Raw genomic sequence first — 23069 nt, forward strand, 5'->3', positions numbered from 1 at the left:
TGTGGAAGTGCTTCAAAATTGGATTTTGGTACTTCAAAACATCCAGTAAAGCAGCAGGTGTATAAACCTCATGTTCCACTAAATTGGCTAATATACCTTTGACAGTGTGAATGTGCCCAGGCTTTTCTTTCTTTTTACAAAATTTCACAGACATATTTTAGTATTTATATCCATATATAAAACTTTATAACTATGTCCACTCTAGCACAGAGAAGTCACTTGCTTATTAAGCCAACGCAGTATAAACCTTTGTTGTTTGTTAAAGATGAAAAGAAATGGAATGTATTCTGGCTATTATGCGGTTCCATGAGAAAAGTGGTTTTGTGTTGATTTTGTCTGTTACCTTTCAGTTTGTCTGAGGAGACTGTATGTGTAGCTAAATGTACAGAGCTTTCTTTTGTAATAAAGCACAAAAATCAATCGTTTGTTGACTTTTGACTATTTTATCAGATGATTTTTGGTTTAGGTTGTCTGCAAGTCAAAGTTCTGTTCATTTGCATGAGATTTTCAAGGCATAGTAGAGATCGACAATGCAGACCTCTGGTGGTGAAGCTATGTAACCTAACTGCTTGAAACTGATCCCCTTTGAATTATTTTTGTCTATCCTCTGAATACTGCAGCTGAATGCCAAACACTTTTACAGAATACCTTTGTCATTATTCATTTTGATGGATACATCTGTTGATGCAGCTGTTATTTTACCATATATTACCTTTTAAAGGACTGTACTTTTGGCATAACTATTTAACATCTTTTATTAATACTGATGCTATCCAAAATCAGATCTATTTACACTTGTCTTTCACAGACCAGTCACAGAACACCAAAAAGTACTGGGCTTTTCACTTGTGCAAAATTTTGCATCTTGCACCTTCTCTTCTTGCCTTAATTATGACATTTGTGTTTTGGGTTTTAGATGCTTGAACGTTCTCAATGACCCATGTAAGGACCGAATTAGTAAATTCAGTCAATTAGGCCAAGTACCTGATTGAAGCTTCTTCAGCCTCACTTAACCTGACTTCAGACTACATGTCCAGTAACATTGCCACTGACACATCAGTACAGGTACTGCACTTTGTGCTTTAGGAAGCACCATTTAGAGAGCAGAACAACTACATCCCACTTCAAACATTTCAGACTAGATTTGCAAGTAAAAAAAAAAAAAGACTGGGAGGTCACAGTCAACTTGAGCCTACACATTGAGCTGAAGCGGTGAAGTGTGCAAATAAGATGCTGGGATATATAGTAAAATGCATTCATAAATATGTCCTTTTTTATGTGTAATGACAAAATGCTTTTGAGAGAAACACACAGAATGACGCGCACTGCAGCCAACCCGCCCAAGCCAATATCAGCATATAGCTGAAGAAAGGACACTAAATGCAGTGAAGCGTGTTACTCCCATTTATGATGCAGACTACCTGCCTGCAGTCAATGAAGGTAAGCAATTTCAAATCATATTTGAAATTTAAATAAAAGCACACTATAGGAGAATTTTCAACAGAACAAACTGGTGTGAAGATTCTCATTTGCACTCATGGATGGAGGATGAAAATTGCTTTAACTGAGAAACTCATGAGTCTCACATTTAATAAAAAAAAAAAAAAAAAAAAACTATGCAAATACCATCATGTCAAAAGTGAGCATAGACAGACATATTTACCATAAGCCAGTCCAAATCAGCTCACTTTAGCATTTTCTTTAACTGGCTAAAACTGGACAATTGGAAGTGTTACCATTTTTAAAAGGCATCCAAGGTAATCTATTAACTACCATGAACTCAATCATCCCCTTCAAAATGCAATCCTGTGCATTTTTTTCCATCTGAAATGAAATGCAGCACACATTAATATATAGTAGTTTTAATCATGTATTGAAAAATAAATTACAGGATATAACTTTAAAATGCAGACAGACGGACATGCCAAGATCCACTCCTTACATTCTGAAGTGCTTTTCCAGAAAGGGGTGGAATCTTAGTAATCCATGTCAGTTACTTTATAGAGTCTTACATTTACAACAATCACAAAAACATTCCTTTACTTAAACCACACCCAAGCCTTCCATCAAACCGTTTTTCATCAGCTACAAAATTGATACAAAACTGGTATTATATTCATATACATGCTCTATTTATATCTGGATTCAAAAACAAAATGAAACTGTACAAATGATGCTTGGAAGGCAATAGTTTGGATGGGATTCTTACTGAAACATTGGCATGACCAGTATTGATATTAGTGCTATATTACAGCACAAATAAGTCACATTTTGAATAGCTTTAATTAATCCCATAGGGAAAGTCGGTAGATTTAAAGGAAAGGCAATGCAGAGTTGAACTCCTCCTTGCTAACTACATTAGCTTTACCTCTATGGTATGCTATGTAGATCTGACAACATGCAGAGTTTAATACTGGTAGACAGACAATATAGCAACATCAAATGATCATGTTAATATTCAATGGCTTGAAGCTTCATAAGTGCTTCAGTAGATGTTCCATTGATAACCATTACAATTCTGCATACAGGACAATCAAAAAAAATTAAAACTTGGGACAGATTCTCATGGGCACAGTATGATCACTGCAGACGGCTAGGAGTTGCTCAAGTTAAACGTAGCGGCAATGAAGCCGCGTTTCCCTGAAATACCCTTGAAACCTGACCAGTGCAATCTGCTTAAAATGTGATAAAGACGCAATCATGACTTTTAAACTGTGGCGACAGAAATAAGTGGATTGTAGGTTTCAAGAAGAAAGCATATTTAAAACAATGGGCTGATTAGAGAGAAGGGGAAGGCATACGCCCTAGTGAACCTCTTGCAGTGTCTTCCAGAGGGGCAGCGGTATTCGGCGAAGAGAAGCCAGCTGGACTAACTAGAGCAGAAAGGTGTAAACTTTGGTTCCGCAGTCTACTGACTAAGTACGCTCAGTACGTGAAGTCAGTGCGCCTTTAACTTGCTGTGCTGCGAGCTCTGCTCGGTCAGACTGGCTTTGATGGAGTTTGCCACAGTCTGTCTAATGTTATCCTCCATATAGTGATCGCTCAACGGCTTCAGCACCTGGTGTGAGAATGTGGGAGAAAGAAAAGAGCAGACGGAGACGTGAGACAAAAACGAGACCGATAAGAACTGAAGGACAGAAGGTCTGGAAAGGAAACAAAAAATGCGAATGGTGATTAAGCTCCAATTAATGACCATGTAAAATGTAAAAGATGGCAAAATAATGTTTCTGGTTATGGGTACATACAACTAGCCAATGGAATCACTCAAATCCAGCCACCCCGCCCCCCTCCCAAATTAAAAACAAACACTTTGATGGAGGTGCCAACCTGTATCATACATGTGGCGTTTACCAGGCACATCGGTTTTAACTGGATAACCACGGCACAAAAGGGAGAGCCAAAAAAAAAAAACAAACCACACAGCAAATGAACTGGAGGTACAGAGGGAGGAATGAGTGCTAGTTTTTCTTCTTGTAATTGTTGTTTGAGGACAGCCTTTTTCTTTGTGCTGGTACAAAAGAGCGCCCCGTGATTCGACTTCTCGCTGATGCAAATAGTTTGGAAAACACCTAAAAACAGGGAATTCGGCAAGTCAGCAGCTGAGAGACTTTGGTTGAACATGAAAACAAGCAGCTACAGACAGACGAGGAAGCCTGACATGACTGCGCCATCAGCCCTCACCTTTCTTGGAGTCCTCTGTGTAGCAAAAGTGAAGAGAGAAGCGAGAAGAAGATTAGCAAGTGAAAGACAGGATTAGAGAACAGGTTTGTGCAGATCAGCAGTGCCACTGACGGTGGAGCAACAGCTCTGTGATTGGTGGAACAGGAACCGGAATCTGGAAGGAGGGAAACCGATTCCCAGGAAAGCTATCACACTTCACCCTTGTCTACATTAACGTGGGAAAGGGGGAGAAAAAGTCAAGAGGAGAGGAGAGGCAGGACAGAAACGGGGGCCGCACCCACCTGTTCCCATAGGGTTTCCGCCACTAGATCGACGAGGCTGCCCAGTTCTCGGTACTCCCCTGAGTATTTAACGTAGGCCCAGGTGCAGAGGGACAGCAGCGCCACGCCCATGACAAAGTTGCAGAGGCCGGCTATAGAAGTCAGGCCAATGAAGCCGGTCACTCCGGCGACGATGTACATGGCGAACATGACGGCGAAGAGGGTGGCTGGCGTGCGGGCGGCATAGAAAATGTTCTTGCCGTCGTTGTGCTTGACGAAGTTTGCATAGGCCTCGTCCAGCTCCTCCTCCAGCTGCTCCTCGTAGCGGCGGCAGAACTCCTCCCCGCCCATCTTCTTGACGGCGCGGAACTGGCGGACGGAGCACTGCTTCAGTTCCTCGTGGCAGCGCTCCAGGTCCGAGGGGGCGATGTAAGGCTTGTCTCCTCCGCACACCTGAGACGTAACCAAACCACGCAGGACGTCAGCATCCGGGGGGAGCAAATACTCTTTCGGGCATGCTTAGCACCATCGTAAGACAGACTGCTGCATACGCAAACGGATTTATACAATATTCAGAACGGAACAAACATAGGTATCGATTAGATGATTAGGTCTAACATTACTTTCTCTAATGGGTGATGTCAGCCATAGCTCAACCAATTACATTTTTGCATGTATGCCTGTGGAACTGACATGATCCCATGTCATTTAACTTGTTACATTTCTGATTAGGTTTCATGACAAATCAGATGTCTCAAACTATACCCAACAGCGGACAGGTATATCCAACGATCTAAGCCTGTCAGTGCCCACCTGCTCCATGCTTTTGCTGTACGAGTCTTTCGCTCCTGCAACAGCAGTGAGGTTGTTGGCTTCAGCGGTTGCCTGGGTAACAGAGGAAACCGAGTACCACAGTCAGATGCATTGAGAATAAGTTTGTTTGAAGACAGTCAAAAAAGTGCTTCCTGTCAGCAATATTACCATATCAAGGAAGGGCCAGATTAAATGCAGAGCTGCATATCACACTGTACTGGGGATACTGGTCCATGCGATATCTTTAAGGTACAATATTCAATTATAATTTCACAGACGCACACAAGGCCCCTCTGCGTGCTTAGAAGTAAACCGATCAGAGAAGCCTTACTCTCACTCACCCACGAATGCTTACTGTATATATAAACAAGAAGTTACAAACGCAATAAAGCATTTACATTTTTTGCCTTATGAATATTTAGCTTTCTAAGGAACAAATACTCCAATTCTATTTTTCCCCTGAACCTGTCAGATAACAGCACTATACTGAAGGCAGCAGCCAGCTACACAGTACAGGATTCCAACTCCCAATCAATGTGTCACTGGCTCAAGTTAAACACCTTACCATCCCCTGGGCTACAGACAGGTAACAAGGGGCCATGACAAGCACACAATTTTTAGCAGGGCAATCATGATGACGTAGCAAGCCAACAGCAAGCTGGTCTTTACTTTTCTAGGATGTTAATGCACTTATTAATGATCTTCTGTAAACACAGTCTCTTCAGTGAACAGTTAAGAGTAATGGATGTGCTCCAGAATATTGTAATCTTTAGTCAACTTAAAGGATCATGTTTTCTACAAGTTTGTGGGTACCATTTTCATTGCACGTGTTAATGTTCTTCCACATTAATGGGAGATGCTTCATTTACATATTACTTGCATTCATTTCAACTGCGAGTCCCCATGAGGCAAATACCCAGTGAATACGTCCTACTATAAACACAAAAAATGCACATTATGGCAAAACTACTACTTCACACTGAATCTGACTTCCCCAAACCCCCCTCACACACGCACATTTTTTTTTTTTTTTTTTTTTAAAGGAATGTGAGCAGGGGAAAGAGCCTCTCTGTATATATATACAATATTTAAATTTGTTTACTAATAAAACCTGTCTAACAAGCCCTGATTCTGCATATGCAGCCCTGATGAAGGGCACTGGAATACGAATCTCTCCCTTATTCCCCTTCCAACAATAAGGTGCTGTGCATTGACAACACAAGCTTCTGACCCTAGATGAAGTGCATGACATGTGCTCTACCCTTGAATGTGAAGCACACACATAAAGGCCACAAGACCTTCCAAACAGATCATACCTGTAGCATAGACTTGGGGTGAGGTAGCTCCTCTCCTTGATATATTTTTATATAGGCCTAGAGGAGAGAAAGAAACGTATGGTTTTGTTACCATAATGTCTTTGGCATTCTCCCCCCTCTCCCCCTACCCCCTTAGAGGAAAAAGAGAAGGAGAGAGGCGAACTTTGAAGTACTCCACGAGATCTCTGCAGGTCACTTTGGAGCCACCGATTTCCTTCTCCACCAGGTTCTCAGGGGACAGAAGCAAAGGCACAAGATTCTCCAGCTCCTTCTTGAATTCATCATCAATGTCTGAATGGGGGGAAATGGAATTACAAAGATTACACAGCTGAATATAATGGAAGTGCCTTAAAAACATTCATTTTATTATAGTGAAATGCTATTTTCCCCTAATTCCAGAGAAATCATGAAAAATATTTAGTGATCACTGTACTAAAGAGTTTGAGGCAGCAGGGTCTGAAATAGAAATTTAAAATTAAATTGAAAAAGGCCGTCAAGTTAATGTATCCAGCTACCCAGTTCATTACATAACGTGTTTCATTTCATGGTGTACTTGTTCATTAAAAATGTAATAGATAAAAAAGGCTCCCCGCCAACCCCCAGCCGAGACTAGAACTGACTCAGGGACAGAAAAGGTAAGCAGTACCTTTCAATCTCCCGTCAAAGTTGGGGTTGGTGGCGACTTTGAGGCCGGGGTGCGGCAGCAGGAAGCAGCCGATGCTGGAGAAGCAGGAGTGGATGTGCTTCCTGACGTTCTGCAGCTCCTCGTGCTGGTTCTGCTTCACCTGCACCCGCACCCGGAGAGAACGGCTTAATGCACCCGGGTCTGTTCAACATCACAACCATCTCCAAACACCAGAGGAAACAATCCGAGCAGTGCCACCCTTTTATTGCCTTCCGTGTGTGCACAAGATCTCAGGCCTCAATGGCCCCTCTGATAAGGCAGAGGTGAAAACAGAAGTGGGTAAACACCAAAATAAGTATGACTCAACATTGACTTTTGGAGTGCTGCTTAAGTGTTTAATTGTATGGCTGGCGCTCCACTTGTGTTCAGAGTCCAACTTAACCATTTTAATTGCCCCATCATGACTTCTGTGCAAACTCCTTTCCCTGCAGCTGCAGCAGTTTTTATTCACCACTGTCCAGAATGATTGCAATGATGAATATTTTCTGCTTTAGTGTCCCCACTGAACAGACTCACCTGCAGCCTCCTCTCCAGGAACCTGTTGCCCCCCTCTATGCCGTAACGATGCTCGTAGGGGTAGCTCCAGTCTCTGATTAGAAACATGAGCGTCTGTATGGAAAACACATCAAGCCACATGTAATACAAGTCTTGTTCATCAAAATGAGCTGTAATCTCTGACCAAAGGCAGCATAAATGCATTATCACAAGGATCTGCAGACATCCTTACAAAGGACAACTTAAATAGATTACATTTTACAGGCCAACCATGTATACAGCTTGATATATACAGACACTTAAGCACCACGCTCAATGGCATAACAGTGTCTCACAGAGAGAATGTACGCTCAGACAGCAAAGGTTGTTAACTTCAGCACCATGACTCTAAAAAGAATGTTACAGGTCATATTCCCATAAAGCACTGCTGTTGTGTAAAGCCATACCGTGACCAAGGGTACATTATCCCTTTATACAGCAAGACATGTACTGAAACAACTGAGGTTTATGGGCAAAACAGACCAGATAAACTGTGATCCATTCCTGCAGCAACATGCAACAGGAACAGGGAAGAAGACATACAATTGACAGCCACAGGCAACAAACACAGCCCTCATTGACAAACCGTCCCTGTGGCTCCTTGTTAAACCTGATTAAACCAAGATCCACAAATCAATGAGGTCTGCAGGCCACATACCTGGAAGGGCTTGCGATAGATTTCCTCCATGGCGAGTCGGCCGTATTCTGTGAAGAGCTACAGGGAGAAAAGAGCAAAGAAAAAGGGTTACTGGGGGGACTCCATCACAGAGTCTGAACTGCCCGTTTGGAGCTCAGCATGGACAGACAGTTGTGGACAGGGTCAGGGGGGTGACAGCTCTGTCACAGATTGATGTGCTGTCCAGGTGCTGTGGCCACGCAGCAGCTGGATAAGCTCAGACCATGAGCCACACTGGCTCTGCCGATTCAACACCTCCGCTGTGTGAAGAGTGTGAAGTGGGTCTGTCACTTACACGCCACAGTGCCATGGACCCACTCCGCTACTGACAGATGGGTGAGAGCTCTCAGACACCAGGGTTTGAAATGAACTAACACACACACACACACACACACACACACACACACACACACACACACACACACACAGCTTAGCAGTGCCTTGCAAATTCAGACAAATTCAAAGAGGCAGCACAATTTTAAGACTTTTTCCAAAGTGTGGGCTTCCACATATCCTCCCTCTGAAATGCATTCCAAATTTACAATTCACTTCAAAATTTAAATTTCATTGTGTGCAAGGGAGTATTAGTTCAGTATCACAAATACTTTCAAATACTGCATACCTGAAGGTGCTGAAGATCATCCTCCTGTATGTTCTGAGACAAATTATACACCTGAAAGGCATCAGACACCACTGTTTGAATAAATGACCACAGTACCAGGTAATTGTAACAGTATATTGAAACTAGCCACATTTTACCAACTAGTAAAAAGTAATTGTTTGTGGTTCATAGATGTTTATTAAATTAACACTAAGTTAGAGGCACACAACAGCTAACACTTTGCGGTGGGAGATCGAAGCTACTGCAGCTAGTCAGGAATTCTTAAGACTGCAACAAGCAATTTCTTTGTAAGTGGGCAACAAAAAAAAAAAAAAAAAAAAATCAATTTGCTTCTTTTTATTTCCATGTTTACCTTCTCCTCAAAGCAAAGGGAGTGAGAAATTGGGACCCGACAGATGAAAAGGTATAGGATTGGGAATAAGGCCAAGCAATGGCTTTAAATATGCAGAAATAAGCCTGCAGCACCACAATTTTGAATGATTGTCATTTGGAGAGACAGAGGACAGAACAGCTTTGCTTTCAGTCACACGGTTCACAGCAGTGCTGTCGGCTCACCTGTACAGAACTGGTCATGGTGCTCAGTGCGAACACAGTCGCACAGTCTTTGATGGTTGACTGACTGTCAAAGGCCCCCTGAGTATCAATTAAAAGAACCGCAACCTGTCGAGAAGCAGAGACCATGAATCACACACGTCAGTGCACAGCATCACAGAGGCAGATTTTCACCAAACCCACCCAACCAGAGAGCACTGCTGCTTAATAAAATACCTGCAGAATGCCAGGGGTCAAAAGGTATGAAGAGCAAGACTGTGAATGATGGAGATGGGTCAGGCAGCAGGGAAAGGTATCAGGGAAAGGTGTGTGCGTGCGCAGGATATTGTTTAATTCATGGTTGAGGGTTCACACTGGCATGGCTGACAGTGCAATAATGCCCTATCATACATATTCATTCATCCTGTCGGACGAGTCCATCCACCTCACTGCCAGGCAGCAATTCACACACATTCGTGAAGAACGGGCTAGAAGTGTTCAGACTGCATGCTCTTGATAGCAAATGTCTTTGGTATGATGGAAGGGGACAGGGTAAAAGACTCCTGTGGTGGAGCAGGTTGGGGTTATGCATGTGTCAAATGTAGGGAGGGCTGTGACAATGACTGCAGGAGTCAGGGGTTAAGGGAGGACTCCTGTGATGGTGCAGCTTACTGTAAATGGTGTGAGTGTGTATGAGAGTGTGTGTGTGTGAGTGTGTGTGTGAGTGTGAGAGAGACACGGGAGGGCTGTGTAAAAGTTCACAGCAGTGCGAGTCTGTGCGATTAAGGGGCACTCACCTTGCTCCCGTCGGGCTTGTCCACCACAAACACGTCACTCCACACCTGTATCCCCGTGGTCTCCCTCTCACAGCCCCCTCTCCATGTGAAGCCAGTCAGGGGTTCCTCATTCCCCCCCAGCCATGACTCAGAGTTCTGCATGTGTCAGGGGGAGGTACAGAGACAGCCACAACCGCTGTGATGTTAAACCACCACTTGGGGGCACTGTGCAGTCATTTTTCCCCCCAAATTAGCAACAGCAGACCTGACCATAAGCAGTCTTTTCACATACACATCTGACAACCATTTCAATCAAACGGAACATTTTCTAAAATGACTGATAAGCACCACCTGTGGGTAGTAGACTAGATAGGAAACTGAACAGAAATTCACTTGGATGGGCAACAACAAAATGAAATCAATGCTTTTTATTGAGTATGTACATCCAGCAGCAAGGGAAATAAATGTTAAAAGCAGCTATGCAATTCTAAATGGTTGTTTTCTAACAGTGTGCCCTACATAGCCAACATGGGTTAGAGGGCATTCCATGAAAGGACTGAGTGAATTTCAGTGCCTGAACCATCAGTGCCACCCAAATACATTATAATGACAGAGCCACATTCCCCAGTATGATCATGTGGGTGGCGGTGTGGGACTGACAGCCACAATGGCCACACAGGAGACCACAGCAGTGCACCTGTGTGCAAGTCTTAGGCCTCATTGGAACATCACGAGCTGGCTCTGCCTGCGGTATCGGCATGCTTTGATGGCATTCTGGACATCAATCCCAAGATAACGCTCTTTAAACCTCTAAGAGAAAACAAACAAGCTCTTTATGAGTGGAATAACAGGCTGCATTATTGGGAGTGCATACTACAGCCCAGTTGTTCTACCGACCACATCGGTGTTAGGCTCTGAAAAATGAGAGATTGGAAAAAAAATTCTCTCCTGTACGCAGCCAGGAACGCTGGGTGACAGCCTTGCCACCATGCCAACATGTCACCATGTCACCATACTGCCATGCAGTCACACAGTCATGCAACCACGCAGCTATGCAGCCTGATGTGGAATAAGATGCAACTTTCATGCCTGTAATTACTACTGGAAAAAAATTCTGAAACGAAACGTCAATTTCAGACCCAAATGGATGTGTAAAGGTTTTGTTGGGGGGGGGGTGTCTTTTCAAATAATAATAATAAAAACACACTTACAGACAGAGACAGACAGTGACAGAGACCTGTTGAACTGCAATGAAGCAAAATCAATTGAGACTACATCCTCGTCACAGCCTGAAAGCACAACGGGAGTTAAAACTCCAGGCATCCTGCGAAGGCAGAAGGTGCCACTCAAACCCCCTGACGAAGGCAATTCAATATCTCAGGGTTATGGATATTAACATATGTAAGGAGAGCTGGAAGTCGTAACAGTTACTACCTCACCGCAATACACCATCCTGCAGTCTTGTATATAATCCAAGCACAGCAGATAAAGTAGAGCTTGGCACTTTATAGGGCCGTTCAAAGCCATATTGCGAAATATAGATGGATATAAATCATCCTTTCGATAATCTCTCCAAGAAGATGGAACAGCTGCGGAGAGAGAGACAAGGGTACCGACCGTTGCAATGGCAGAAAAAGCAATCGTTCTAGTGGGGAGACGTGACTGGAATTATTCAGGCCGCAGCGCAGACGGCAAAAAAAAGCCCCACAGACTCGTAGACACTGGTGCCAAATGAGGCGCTTACAAAGAGGCAAAGCGCCCCCAAACTATGACCTGCGTACCCCAGCCGCACACTCCCCAGCCTTGCATCTGTGATGTTACCATCCCTGCCCTTCGCCTTCACCTTTGTTTCGCCTTGTTGAGTCCTACGCAGTTATAAATATCAGGGCCTGGGTGATACAGGAGATCTTCCCTTTGACAGGAAGGAAGAAACCGTTCTATAAAACAAATCGATGGTTTAGCAAACTCCCCGTGACCCTTGAGGGCCTGAACCAGCTGCAGATTGTGGGTCCGCACAGAGGCCCAGCTGGGGAATGCCAGTCTAGGAAGTTCCGCTGGAATGCAAGGTCAGAGGCAAAGGCAGCACAGGCGGGCACAACTCGCAGAAACTGAAAAACCACGATCTCAGCAATCCTTCACAGCCTTGGCAGAGGTCTTCATATTCAAAAAAAAAAAAAAAAAAAAAAAAGTGATGGGGAGGGTGACAATTAAGCAGAAACTAATTTCAGTTGCCCTTCACAGCATTAACACACATGTAAAAATACCTCTTCCCAAGCTACCTGACCTATAATGAGAAATTGCAGGGTGTAAAGTGATCCACCTCCCGCTCTGCAGTGTACAGTGGTGTTACTGGGAGCAGAGGCTGGCACTCCCAGCCTGCAGCCTGCAGCCTGCACCCTTCACCCCCTCCCCCCCCCCCCCCCCCCCCCCCCCCTTCCCAAACAGCACGCCTCTTCCCCTCCATCCTACAGCCTGAGCTTCTGCTCGAAGGCATTTCCACCAGGTGGCAGCTAGAGACAATCCCGCGTGACGGGGCGAAATGAGGGGAGGTGACATGGGGGATTTGCACAGGAAATGTGAGCTGCAGTAATGTGCGTTGATGGCCGTCAGTACGCCCTTGAACAGCTTTTGTCAGAGGAAAAATTCCCAAAGAAATTCAATTTAAAAATTGAATATAAATGTGCCAAATCACCAAGTATCTTAAATGACAATAATAATGATCATCTAGTGCAGCTCAGGAATGTAAAATGTCACAAGAGAGAAACCACGCAAGAACAGGACCAGTTGCATCAGTCCTGAAACGCAAATCGGCAAGAAGAATGTGTTCACATCAACAGTGTGGAGCTCAATTTCTGTTAGCAATTCTTGTGTGGAATGTCCTGCTCCCAACCCTGCCCTTTCTATAAAATGACCCACTAGACCAAGACTCCACATATACCTTAAACGCTTTACTGCTATGCATTTGGAACATAAAGTATCATACGCACTGCCATGCAGGAATTGAGTTCTCTGCCACTGCAGTCCAGCCGAAGGCATAGGCTGCACAGGGTCCGAGTCCGTGTGCCGGCTCACCTTGTTGTACATGTATCTGAGCATGAAGTCCAGCAGGAAGGATTTGCCCTTCCGGAAGGCCCCGGCCACGGACACCACCACCACGTTGAGGTCACGCACGTGATCCTGCAGGAGGACCCGCTCTAGGGCCTCCTCGTCCAGCTCAAAGTTGTGCTCGTCCTCGTGGGCCAGCACGATCTGGACGGGCCGGGCCGGGGCCTCCATGGGCTCGTCCGTGCCGTTCAGCAGCGGCTCCTCCTCCGTCCGGGACAGGGGGACATCCTGCACACCGCTCACACCTGCGACAGAGTGCGAGTGTTGTTAATGGCCTGCTATGCACAGAGAGTCAGAGAGAGTCAGGGAGAGTCAAAGAGGCAACATCTGAAACAGACCAAGAATCCACATACCTTCCCCCTACTCAGAGGACATGCATGTGTCTGTCACTGACATGCTGTCTGCTATCAGGCATGCTCCTCACCAAGTCTCTTATTAGCCTCACAAATGGGGCAAGAGAGGAAAAAAAGCACATGAATGGTTTGTACTGCAAATCCTAAAACCAACTCTGGCCCTACAAAACTAACAGAGGCTAACTGTTTATGTAAGCCTTGAATAAACCAACTCCATGGATCAGAAAAGGAGTGCAAGTTAAAATATCACCCACACAAGACATTCTGCATGACTTTTCACGACAAGAGGAAAACTATACTGCTGACTCCAGAACCACAATCAAGAAAGCACATCTACTGTGTTATCTAACTTAGGCGGGCCTCGACCGTACGCTTTTAAAAATACACCCATTACGTAAAAGGAGCCAAAGGCCTGAGGGTATAACTGTCTCTAGTCCTCAGCAAACCCTCCCTTTCTAGCATGAAATAGTACAAGCCAACAAGCTGCCCACTGCTAATACCAGACACACATTTATCACGGCGACTTAAGAGCCACATGCACTCCCTTTCCATTCACTTCCCTAACGTGTGACCTTCTGAAGCTGACAGTGCCTTGCTGGCAGCTTAGTATCAATGACACCTCCCATTCCTCTCGGACTCGCTCGGCCTCAATGGAAAAGGAGAGGGAGCCACAGGTACTTTCACTTTTTCTCCATTAAATATCCCTCCACAAAAGCAAAATGAAGCCACTTTATGTTCTTACCTGGATGGTAATATTTTAATATGCCTGTGTGCAACTAAAAGCATGTACTATAAATTTTAAACACCATGGCTATGCATTAACTCCCACCCCGCACTATGCGAAACTCCACTGTTCTTCATAAATAACTTGCCGTATGGCAAGAACCTGCATTGAAATTTTCAGGCAGTAAAATCAAACAGGCAGTATTTTTTTAAATACTATGTGTGACTTAAGTGAATGTCAGTTTCAGAGCATGAGTTATGGAAGCCACACACAATGCTCTCAGGGGGCACACATGGCTTGTGTGCTACACTTTATCGCAGTCGGGGACAGACGCAGCTTGCAAGACTGCTGTCTGCTGTCTAACACACTCAAACAAACAGCAGCTAAAGTGTTCCAAACATCGAAACAGCAGTTAACTCAGGAAGTTACTACACAGCAGGCAAAGAAACTGGTTTTGAGCTGAGCATTCTTTTATAACTGACTTTTAACACAGCATTTTTCCAGCCTGTCATCCAAGTTCAGAGTGAAGTTCTAAGGAACAATCACAGAATGCAGACTGAGGTCTACTGCACGTACTGTACGATGTTGTCTGAAGGTTTTTTTTTTTTTTTTTTTTAAGGCTTAGCATTTTTCCTGAAGGTGAAAAACAACAGTCTGGACATTAAGATGAGATTAATTAAGTGAAACAGCCTCACAGCCAAGGTTCTGCTGGCACATTGTACAGGGTTCGAGGGGACAAAGGCAGAGAGAGTGGAGCTGAGGATGGGGGTAGAAGACAGGGTCCTAGCAGAGTGACTGGCGCTCAGATGGTGGCATCTGCATTCTTTCATTAATAAGCACATAAGCCTGCCTCTGCTGTGCCAAGGACAGCCTATTCCAGGAGTAATCAGGACTGTACCAAGGTTTCACTGAATTACAGCAAATGATGACTTTGCAGGTGTTGTAAGCTTGGCTATAGAACGCGATACTGAAATAACCACTGCACTACAGATGGCATCCCTGTCATTGTAAACTCTAAGGGTCACACATCGCAGGGGGAAAATAATCATGTTCAGCCTTGTACCAATCTACACGTCTGTAGATTGAAATGGATGGGTTAACTGAACGCGCTACTCAGCTGTTGTGGCCAAGCTTGAATTACACATAGTATTACTTACAGCTAAGAGCTTCAACAACATACAGGCCTTCATGGAACATCGTACATGGTACATGACTGTCCACAGAAAAATCATCACTTTCAATAAATGGACAGAGCGTCAACCAATCAGGGCGACCCACTGATAGAAGTTCTGAAAATACCGACTCCCTAACCACCAATACAAACTCACTAGGGGTCAGTATAAATACGTTTGTAACAGTATATTAATCCTTGTGGGGCTTCTGATGCAAGCAAATCAGTCTTCCCAGAGCAGCACTCCTTTCACTGGTAAGGGACATCCATCTATATATATTTGGCCATGTGGTCTTGCTTAAGACAGACCTGATTTGCTCCCTTTCCCCTACTCACAAGACCTCTTCTGTGATGTAAAAACAGTTCACTTGATTTAAGGCTAGGAATGTTGCAGGATTTTGAGAAGGGGGGGAGATCAACAGCCAGGTATCTGATAGAGAGCTGCAATGCAACAAAAACTGTAAACCAGAACTGCCACTCAGTATTCTGAAGAAAGTGCCCAAAACCAATCAGCTATATTGCTCCACACAGCAGATTCTGTTCCTCTGCCAGTATGAATGCATTCATTCAAAACAAGTTCAGTCTATTTTCAGTTCAGTTTTTTTGTCAGTGTAAATCAACCTTATGCCAGGTTCAGCCATGAACTAATGGCTACAGAATAAGAAGTGCAGAACCTGAGCAAAAGAAACTGTCTGACCTTATGTCATTATTGTTCACAAATGTAACATTTGAATAAGAATATTCATGAATACCCTCTTACATAAGACAACAGACAGTGGAAGAGAATAGCTGAATAGTATATAGAGCCACAGTAATGGCAGCTGCTGCTCAGGCAGCTTGGTGGTTTCTCTACCAGATCTGTCGTCTTTTTTCTGTCTCCAACCTAAACTATTTTCTTTGTAAAGGTCCATTTTCTGCATGAGATCAAAATTACCCATAAGACATAGCATCAATATAAAACTACTCCAGAGAGTAAATGGAAGAATGCCTTTGTTTCACTACCAAACAGGCCTTGATGTTCAAATAGCTGTCAATTGTACTTGTACAATGGCTCTCAGCACATTGCAGAACAGACTTTGAGAATTACAGTATTTGAGATGGCAAACACTGATTGTTGAGGACCCTTTGCTACCAGTAAGTGAGCCTTTGAAGCACAGTAACAACCAGACAAATCTATGCAAATGGAAAACAGATCATCTCAAAGAAAGGAAAATGGGAAAAAAAATTCCGGCAAAAAAAAAAAAAAAAAAAAAAACTGCAGAGCTCACATATCATTTTAAAACAAACCTACCAAATGAGAGAACAGGACCAACCTGTGGATTAGGAGGCAATCTCAGTTCCTATAACCCTGGGTTTATAGGTCTAATAACTGACATCTTTTTAAAAACATACACACTTCTGCATTTCACAAAATGTAGTGTAGTAAAATCACTACATGTCCTTTTCTATATAGGGCATTTGTCTCCATATAGGGTACGTGTCCAAAAATTATTCTCTCATTTAAGGATTTTAAATACATGTTTTACGGATGGATGGATGGAGGCTGCACAGTGGTGGCTTGCACTAGGTTGACAATCCTACCCATTTTCAACTGGGGCCATTGATTGTTCATCTCTCTTTGGCAGACAAGACATGATATAATGACAAGAACTCTCTTATGGGAGTAGTAAGGGCACTTCCATACCAACACTACATTAAATCCAAAAAAAAAAAAAGGTTCATTCAATTTTTCAGAAGCAACTGAATTAAAAGTGGCTTTTTTCTATCGGTGTAAAAGGGTTACTCAGCTTAGGGCTTGCTGGGCTTAATAGAAACAGCAGCAGTTAGTGACAGAAAAGAACTTAAAATAGTCTCAAGACGAAATAAGGAAACATGACATGGGTTATAAGAGATGGCATTCTACAAGATTATGCAAAGTTAACGCAGAACATAATATGAAATACATTTTAGTTTACATATTACAGTGTCTGCATGGTTTATAGGGGTACCATATTTTTTAAGCACATGCAAGAAAACAATGAATATAAAATGTAGAGCTGTTCTGATGGACGATGACACTGGACATCAATGATATGGTACTCCATCAGCAATATTACATTCACATCAATGATTTTAAGAAAACATTTCTTTCAAGAAGTTACCAACTTTGTTTATGATGTTGGTTTACTGACTATATTATACAATCATTTCCACTGCTCCAATGTACCTCCATCGTTCTGTTTGAGAAAACTGAGGTCTGCAATTCAAAGGAAAGTGCTATGCTATATAAATTGTTATTACTGTTATTTATTCCTGTCATTACATTACCTAATGAAATATGCATTATTGCACACAGTCTTGATAAAATAAAAAAGACATGCAATAGGCAAAGTGATATTGCTATAACAAACGTAACAAGTGTGGCTAACTGAATGTGCCATTACTGAAAACGAGAAGGGAAACTTTCACCAATTTAAACTGCCTATAGTTACTTTAACATACAATTTCTGAATGCTCAAAGATCAGAGTCTGTCAGTCTTTCAAAATAGCCAACAGTAAGTGCTGATACATGGCCATTGAAAACTTACAACAACATATGATTTAATACAAAAAGACACTTCAAGAACAAGTTAACATACATATTGAGATAATCAACAGGATTTTTCTTTTTTTGAAATTTATGGTTGTGTAGGTGAGTAATGGGCGTCACAAAACTTCTGCACAAGTCCATACTACCTCTTTAAATCTTAGGATTTTATTAACTTTTTAGGAACCACAAAGCAGGCAACTTCCTTATGCACATTAATTTTTATTTCCAACTGGGGTCTATGCTTGCAAGTTCAGACTCAGACGTTTTCCAGCATCACCCATTCTATAACTAATAATCAAGTAAATCAGATTTGGATAATTAAATTGATAAATTTGACCGTGTGAAGGAAAGTAAGTCCAATTCTAAACCAACTCCCAATTCCCGACTGAGCACACACAACGTGGAACTGAGCACACAATTCAATTTTAAAGTTGGAGTTGACCCCACAGCTGCCCGATAGGGGCACAGGCCCTCTGCAATAGGCTTAGATAACTGTTACAAATTCCACACCTATGATAAAATATTTATCAAGGTCCAATAAAAGTATATATTCCACACAAAAAAGAATGAAACTGAACGCTGTGTGGTAAAACTAAGCTTACAGAAAACCTATCCTCAAAAGCCTCAGAGACTTAGCTTAAAAGTAAGAACTGTGACCAGGGCAGTCTCTCAGACTGTGGGAAAATCTAAAAAGCAGGGTTTGAAAAAAGGCACTCCCATTCCCAGGAACCAACTCAAAAAGGTCTCTTTCAACTGGCAATGTGAGGCAAGTAACTAGATCTCTTCAAACCATGAAGACCATCCAGGAGCACGGGGAAAGCAAAGCTATGCATTGCAAGAAACTGCTAAAGTTTCCAACAGCATCCATTATTGTGACGGGGCAGTCCCTTCAGCAGGCATGCCACACCATTTCAATGAGAAAGTTTCCATAGGCTTTTGTGATGGAAAGAGGCTACACCTGCAGTCTAACAGCTGATTGGAATTCAACAGATAATGAGCAAATTGAAAATAAACCTGATTCCATTATGACAATGATGGCAAACAGCATCACTCCTTGTCTGTTGCCAAGTGCAAAGTAATTGAACAGAAGGTATGAGAACATGCCTGCAGTTCGCATTGCCTCCAACTGTGCAAAGATACACAGGTGATCTTTTCTTTAATTCCCCACTCTACCACCCACAGCAATTCCCATCACTTTGCATTTTCGCATTTTAAAAGTACTTCAACCATGCATTTAATATCTAGCAAAATGGAAGAGCCACAAACAAAAACAAACAAATGCATAAAAAAACTATTAAACACACAGGAGACCCTGACCATGTGTACTGTAGTCACAAAGGTAGTGTAGATACATGTACACTGTCATGTTAGCAACTATGCCCTTACCATTTTAGAGATTACACACTTTGCATTATTACATAAGTGGACATACTAAGCACTCATTTACTGCATTATATTACATTATATTATCACGTAGGCATTGTGCCTGACTCGTGATAACTTCCTTGACTTTTAATATTTTAATCTGGGGGAAAAAAATGGTGTGTACTATCTAAAGGCAAATGCAACAAGTGTCAAAATATCCAAATATAAATCCAATATAATCCAATATAATACAATTATAAATGATATATTCTTGCATGATTTTGAGAGCTTATAACCATATACTGCAATGTGGGTAAGAAATCACTCTTAGAAATTATAGCTTTGCTTTTAACATTTTTGTCCAGAAGAATTAATGTCACCGATATCATCCTGTGTAACCAATATGAATACAGTTATTGCATGCTACCAGAAATTCCAGTTACACCACCACGATGTCAGTTACACCAAATGATAATCCATTAGTCTTTATTGGGTTAGATATTTTGTTTTTAAAAAAAACTTTATACCTCTGTAAGTACAGAACATGTAGGATTATGTGATAAAAATTAGCCTGTAGTTCTTCAATTAATGTTAACCATTTTACTCCAAAGGAAATTTTTACTTTGAGTACCACTCAATGTCCCATAGAAATTATGAATTACACAAGTTTTATCTTTACAGATGCATTTATGAAACCGGATTAATGATGATCCAGTGCAAAATAAGATTATTGCCAAAAGATGGGCAAGGTATTGTTTTTCATGGACTGATTAATTATTGAAAAACAAAATACTTAACACCACTCACGCACAAAGTGACTGCAACTAACTACATACCTAAAGTGTAAAAGTATCAAAACTGATTAATGCAGTCAATGGGAAATCCATAATTTTTGTTAATTTGGACCTATTTTATCAGACATTTAATTCATTTTATTAAGGCGCTGCTTCAAAGTGCTTGATTAAAAGTCATGTAATTCTGGGACACAAGTTAATTTTTGAATTTAGAAATCAAAGGCAGGTGAATGGGCACACTGAACGTCCTCCCACCAAGGACAAGAGCATCACAGCTGGAGATGGAGGGTGGACATGGAGGCTGGCTCAACAGAGACAGACGGGGGAAAGGAAAGAGGAGACTGCACACTACTGCCCTGTTATGCATATGTAGGCCTCACAGCAGCTCTTCAATGGCTGCCTAAATCTGCACATCTACCCATGTGAATGCAGCCAACTGTTAATATTCATTTTTCACAGCTGGAAAAGCAACCAGGCCAGGCCTGGGCCAAGGTACATATGGAAGCCAGTAATGTAGCCAAGGGATAATATGAAGGTGAAACAACAAAAACAGACTGAGGTATAATAAACATGAAATTCATTCCTAAATTTTCATACACTGTCAAACACCATGAGCAAATAAGAAATGAGAATCCATTCCTCCATGAGAGTTGATGGCAACCTGACCTGCTGCTCTTTGCAAATAAATCTGCTGGAACAGCGGGACTAAGCATCTTTTCTTTATAGTTTCCCCTCTTTGTTCAGGCCCTTCTGCATTACTCCTGCACAGACTTTTCTCCATCTAAGGCAGGGTTTCCACTCCGATAACCTCCGCAGCTTCCGCCCCGTGACACCAGATCAGTGTCCCCAACACACAGGCCTAAGCAGAGACTAAATTTGGGAACTTTCTCTACTGTCCGAGCTGCTGAAACACAAGCCAAAACATCCTTCCTTTCCCTCCCCCAGCCTATCTGGGGATGGCTGCAAACCACAGGAGAGAGACAGTGGACTGGCACACTGGGCAAAGTCAAACTGGGCCAATGTTCAAAATGCACCACAATTGATATTTGCTCCAAGGACAAAAGTGCAGGGCTGTTTTCTAATCTACTGCCCCATAAGTGATGCAACATTTTGCAACCCCCTAATGTTTTACTTTTCCATTTTAGTAACTTGAGTGGGAAAGTCAATGACTGACAGCGCTGCAGTTTTAATTTAGCAATGCATAATCAAGTCTGTATCGAGTCATTTGGCCAACGTGTGCAATTAGTGAAATTGTCTGAAATACTAAAAATAGTTTCACACAGAATTTAAGGGGGTGGGGGTGGGGGGTGGGGGGGCACTGGAGGCAGCGGTGTAGCATAGTGGTAAGGAGCAAGGCTCGTAACTGAAAGGTTGCTGGTTTGATTTGGTTTGAAAGGATGCTGGGGCACTGCCGTTGTACCCTTGGGCAGGGTACTGAACCCAGAACTGCCTCAGTAAATATCCAACTGTATAAATGGGTAACATGTTAAAAATCCTGACTGATGCAAGTGTCTCTAGACAAGAGTATCTGCTTAATGACAATAATGTAATTTAGTTTGAGTTCCTAAATAATATGCAAATGTGGAAAATGGCAACTCCTACTCACTGCAATGCTGACAGATAATATTTATGACCATAAACAATGGAACATCATCTTCCTGTGACATGAGAAAAATTCAGTTCCTCTGACTGGGAAATTCTATTCAAGATGAGCTTATAGAGGCCGAGATTTTGTTGAGCACCATGTGCATTTTAATTATACACACACCAAGCTATATCTTCCTTCACAGAGGTGTATTTTCAATCACCTGCATAACAAAAATATCTGCTTGCTACACATGCAGGATATCAGCACAGCTTGTGTTCCTTCCTTGGCTGTGGGGCACACATTTAGGGGGTAAAGCACAATTCAGACAACAGCAGGGGGTATAATCACTGCCTGAAGCATGGCAGTAGAACCGCCACACAAAAACAAACATCTGTCCTCGCTAGCCAACTTTGAATATCAAAACGATATACCTCAGAAAACTAGGGGCAGCTGCAGAATCAAATCAAATTGGACCACATCGGTGACAGAACTTAGGTCCATTCACACTGTAAGCATACTGTAGGCAATTACCCACATAACATTATCTAGTTAGAATTCTTGCTATCTAGGCAGCTGGCCAACCTATTACTGCGGTGTGAATCGCTGTAGTGCCTAAATTAGCTGGCTACTTGCCCACTTCTTCATTGGAAGGGACTTGGATTCAGTTAACTTAAAAGTTAACTATAATCACTGAGGGAGAAGTCAGGTGGCATCGACGCTGGTCAATCCATTTAGATCAGTCCAAACACACAGCACAGTTAACCGGAGAGCAGGCCAGTCAGATGACACTGAGGGCTCCGACACGCGAGAGAGCACTAAGAGACTCACTTCCCACCGGGGTACAGTAAAACACACATGTCGACACACACATAAGCACAACAAAACATACAGCTCAATTCGAGCCAATCCGGCCGGTGATCATCAAAACTTTTAAAACACCACGAGCCAACTTCGAAAAAAAAAACTATTTGGACAAACCGTTACCTTCGTCAGACACGTTGCTAGTGCAATTTTGTCCGAAATGATTCCGTTTCTTCAGACCGCTCTCCTCCGCCATCTTGTTCTGTTTAAAATCATTAAATCCTCCTGACGTCACGAGCCCTGATTCCCTCCTCTTGCCTTTATCAAGTTCAGTCAGCAGAGAGCGCTTCCGCGGGGTCCTAAACTTAGGAAATGTTTTTCAACCTTGGTCCTGAGCTCACAACGTCTTTTCCCACCTGACCTCTCAATCAGTTTGGTCATAACTCTTAATTGGACATAACTTTACAGGTTTCAACTATTACTTGTATGCCACACATATGGTTATTGGGTGTGCGTGTTTGTTCTAACGGAAGGATGATACTGAATGTCTTCTACTTTGTATTAATTTCATCCGCCTTAAAAATATCAATAATACAAACGAGCCGTCACCTTTATTGAATTAGAGTAATTAATTGTTCAATAGGCCCTAGAACGATTAGCTGCCAAGCTGATTAATCTTAATATAGACAGCTGTGCTGAATTTGC

General features: G+C 42.6%; 1 protein-coding gene across 3 annotated transcripts; it reads right to left on the reverse strand.

Annotated features, from left to right (window-relative positions):
- Nucleotides 1-1956: 1956 nt before the first annotated feature.
- On the reverse strand, nucleotides 1957-22633 carry atl2 (atlastin GTPase 2). 3 transcript variants are annotated; one of them, XM_036546557.1, is made up of 14 exons: nucleotides 22548-22633; nucleotides 12967-13244; nucleotides 9916-10050; nucleotides 9143-9247; nucleotides 8588-8638; nucleotides 7948-8004; nucleotides 7272-7364; nucleotides 6717-6855; nucleotides 6234-6361; nucleotides 6071-6127; nucleotides 4755-4826; nucleotides 3963-4394; nucleotides 3682-3696; nucleotides 2978-3569 (listed from the first exon to the last, which is right to left on the reverse strand). In XM_036546557.1, the coding sequence occupies exons 1-14, from the start codon at nucleotides 22618-22620 to the stop codon at nucleotides 3459-3461; spliced, it is 1746 nt and encodes a 581-aa protein (XP_036402450.1). In that variant the 5' UTR covers nucleotides 22621-22633; the 3' UTR covers nucleotides 2978-3458. The 3 variants fall into 3 exon arrangements, with proteins under 3 accessions (XP_036402451.1, XP_036402450.1, XP_036402452.1); XM_036546558.1 differs by lacking the exon at nucleotides 3682-3696 and having other exon boundaries at nucleotides 1957-3058; XM_036546559.1 differs by lacking the exon at nucleotides 3682-3696.
- Nucleotides 22634-23069: the final 436 nt, after the last annotated feature.

This window comes from Megalops cyprinoides, chromosome 15 (genome assembly GCF_013368585.1).
Source record: "Megalops cyprinoides isolate fMegCyp1 chromosome 15, fMegCyp1.pri, whole genome shotgun sequence".
NCBI lineage: Eukaryota > Metazoa > Chordata > Actinopteri > Elopiformes > Megalopidae > Megalops > Megalops cyprinoides.

Excerpts from the sequence above, each read along its gene's own strand:
- atl2 (XM_036546557.1), bottom strand. The coding sequence starts at position 22,620 with ATGGCGGAGGAGAGCGGTCTGAAGAAACGGAATCATTTCGGACAAAAT. Across the intron at positions 10,051-12,966 it reads TCAGATACATGTACAACAAG|AACTCTGAGTCATGGCTGGG; the intron begins GTGAGCCGGCAC and ends TGACACATGCAG. Across the intron at positions 6,128-6,233 it reads ATCTCGTGGAGTACTTCAAA|GCCTATATAAAAATATATCA; the intron begins GTTCGCCTCTCT and ends TCTCTCCTCTAG.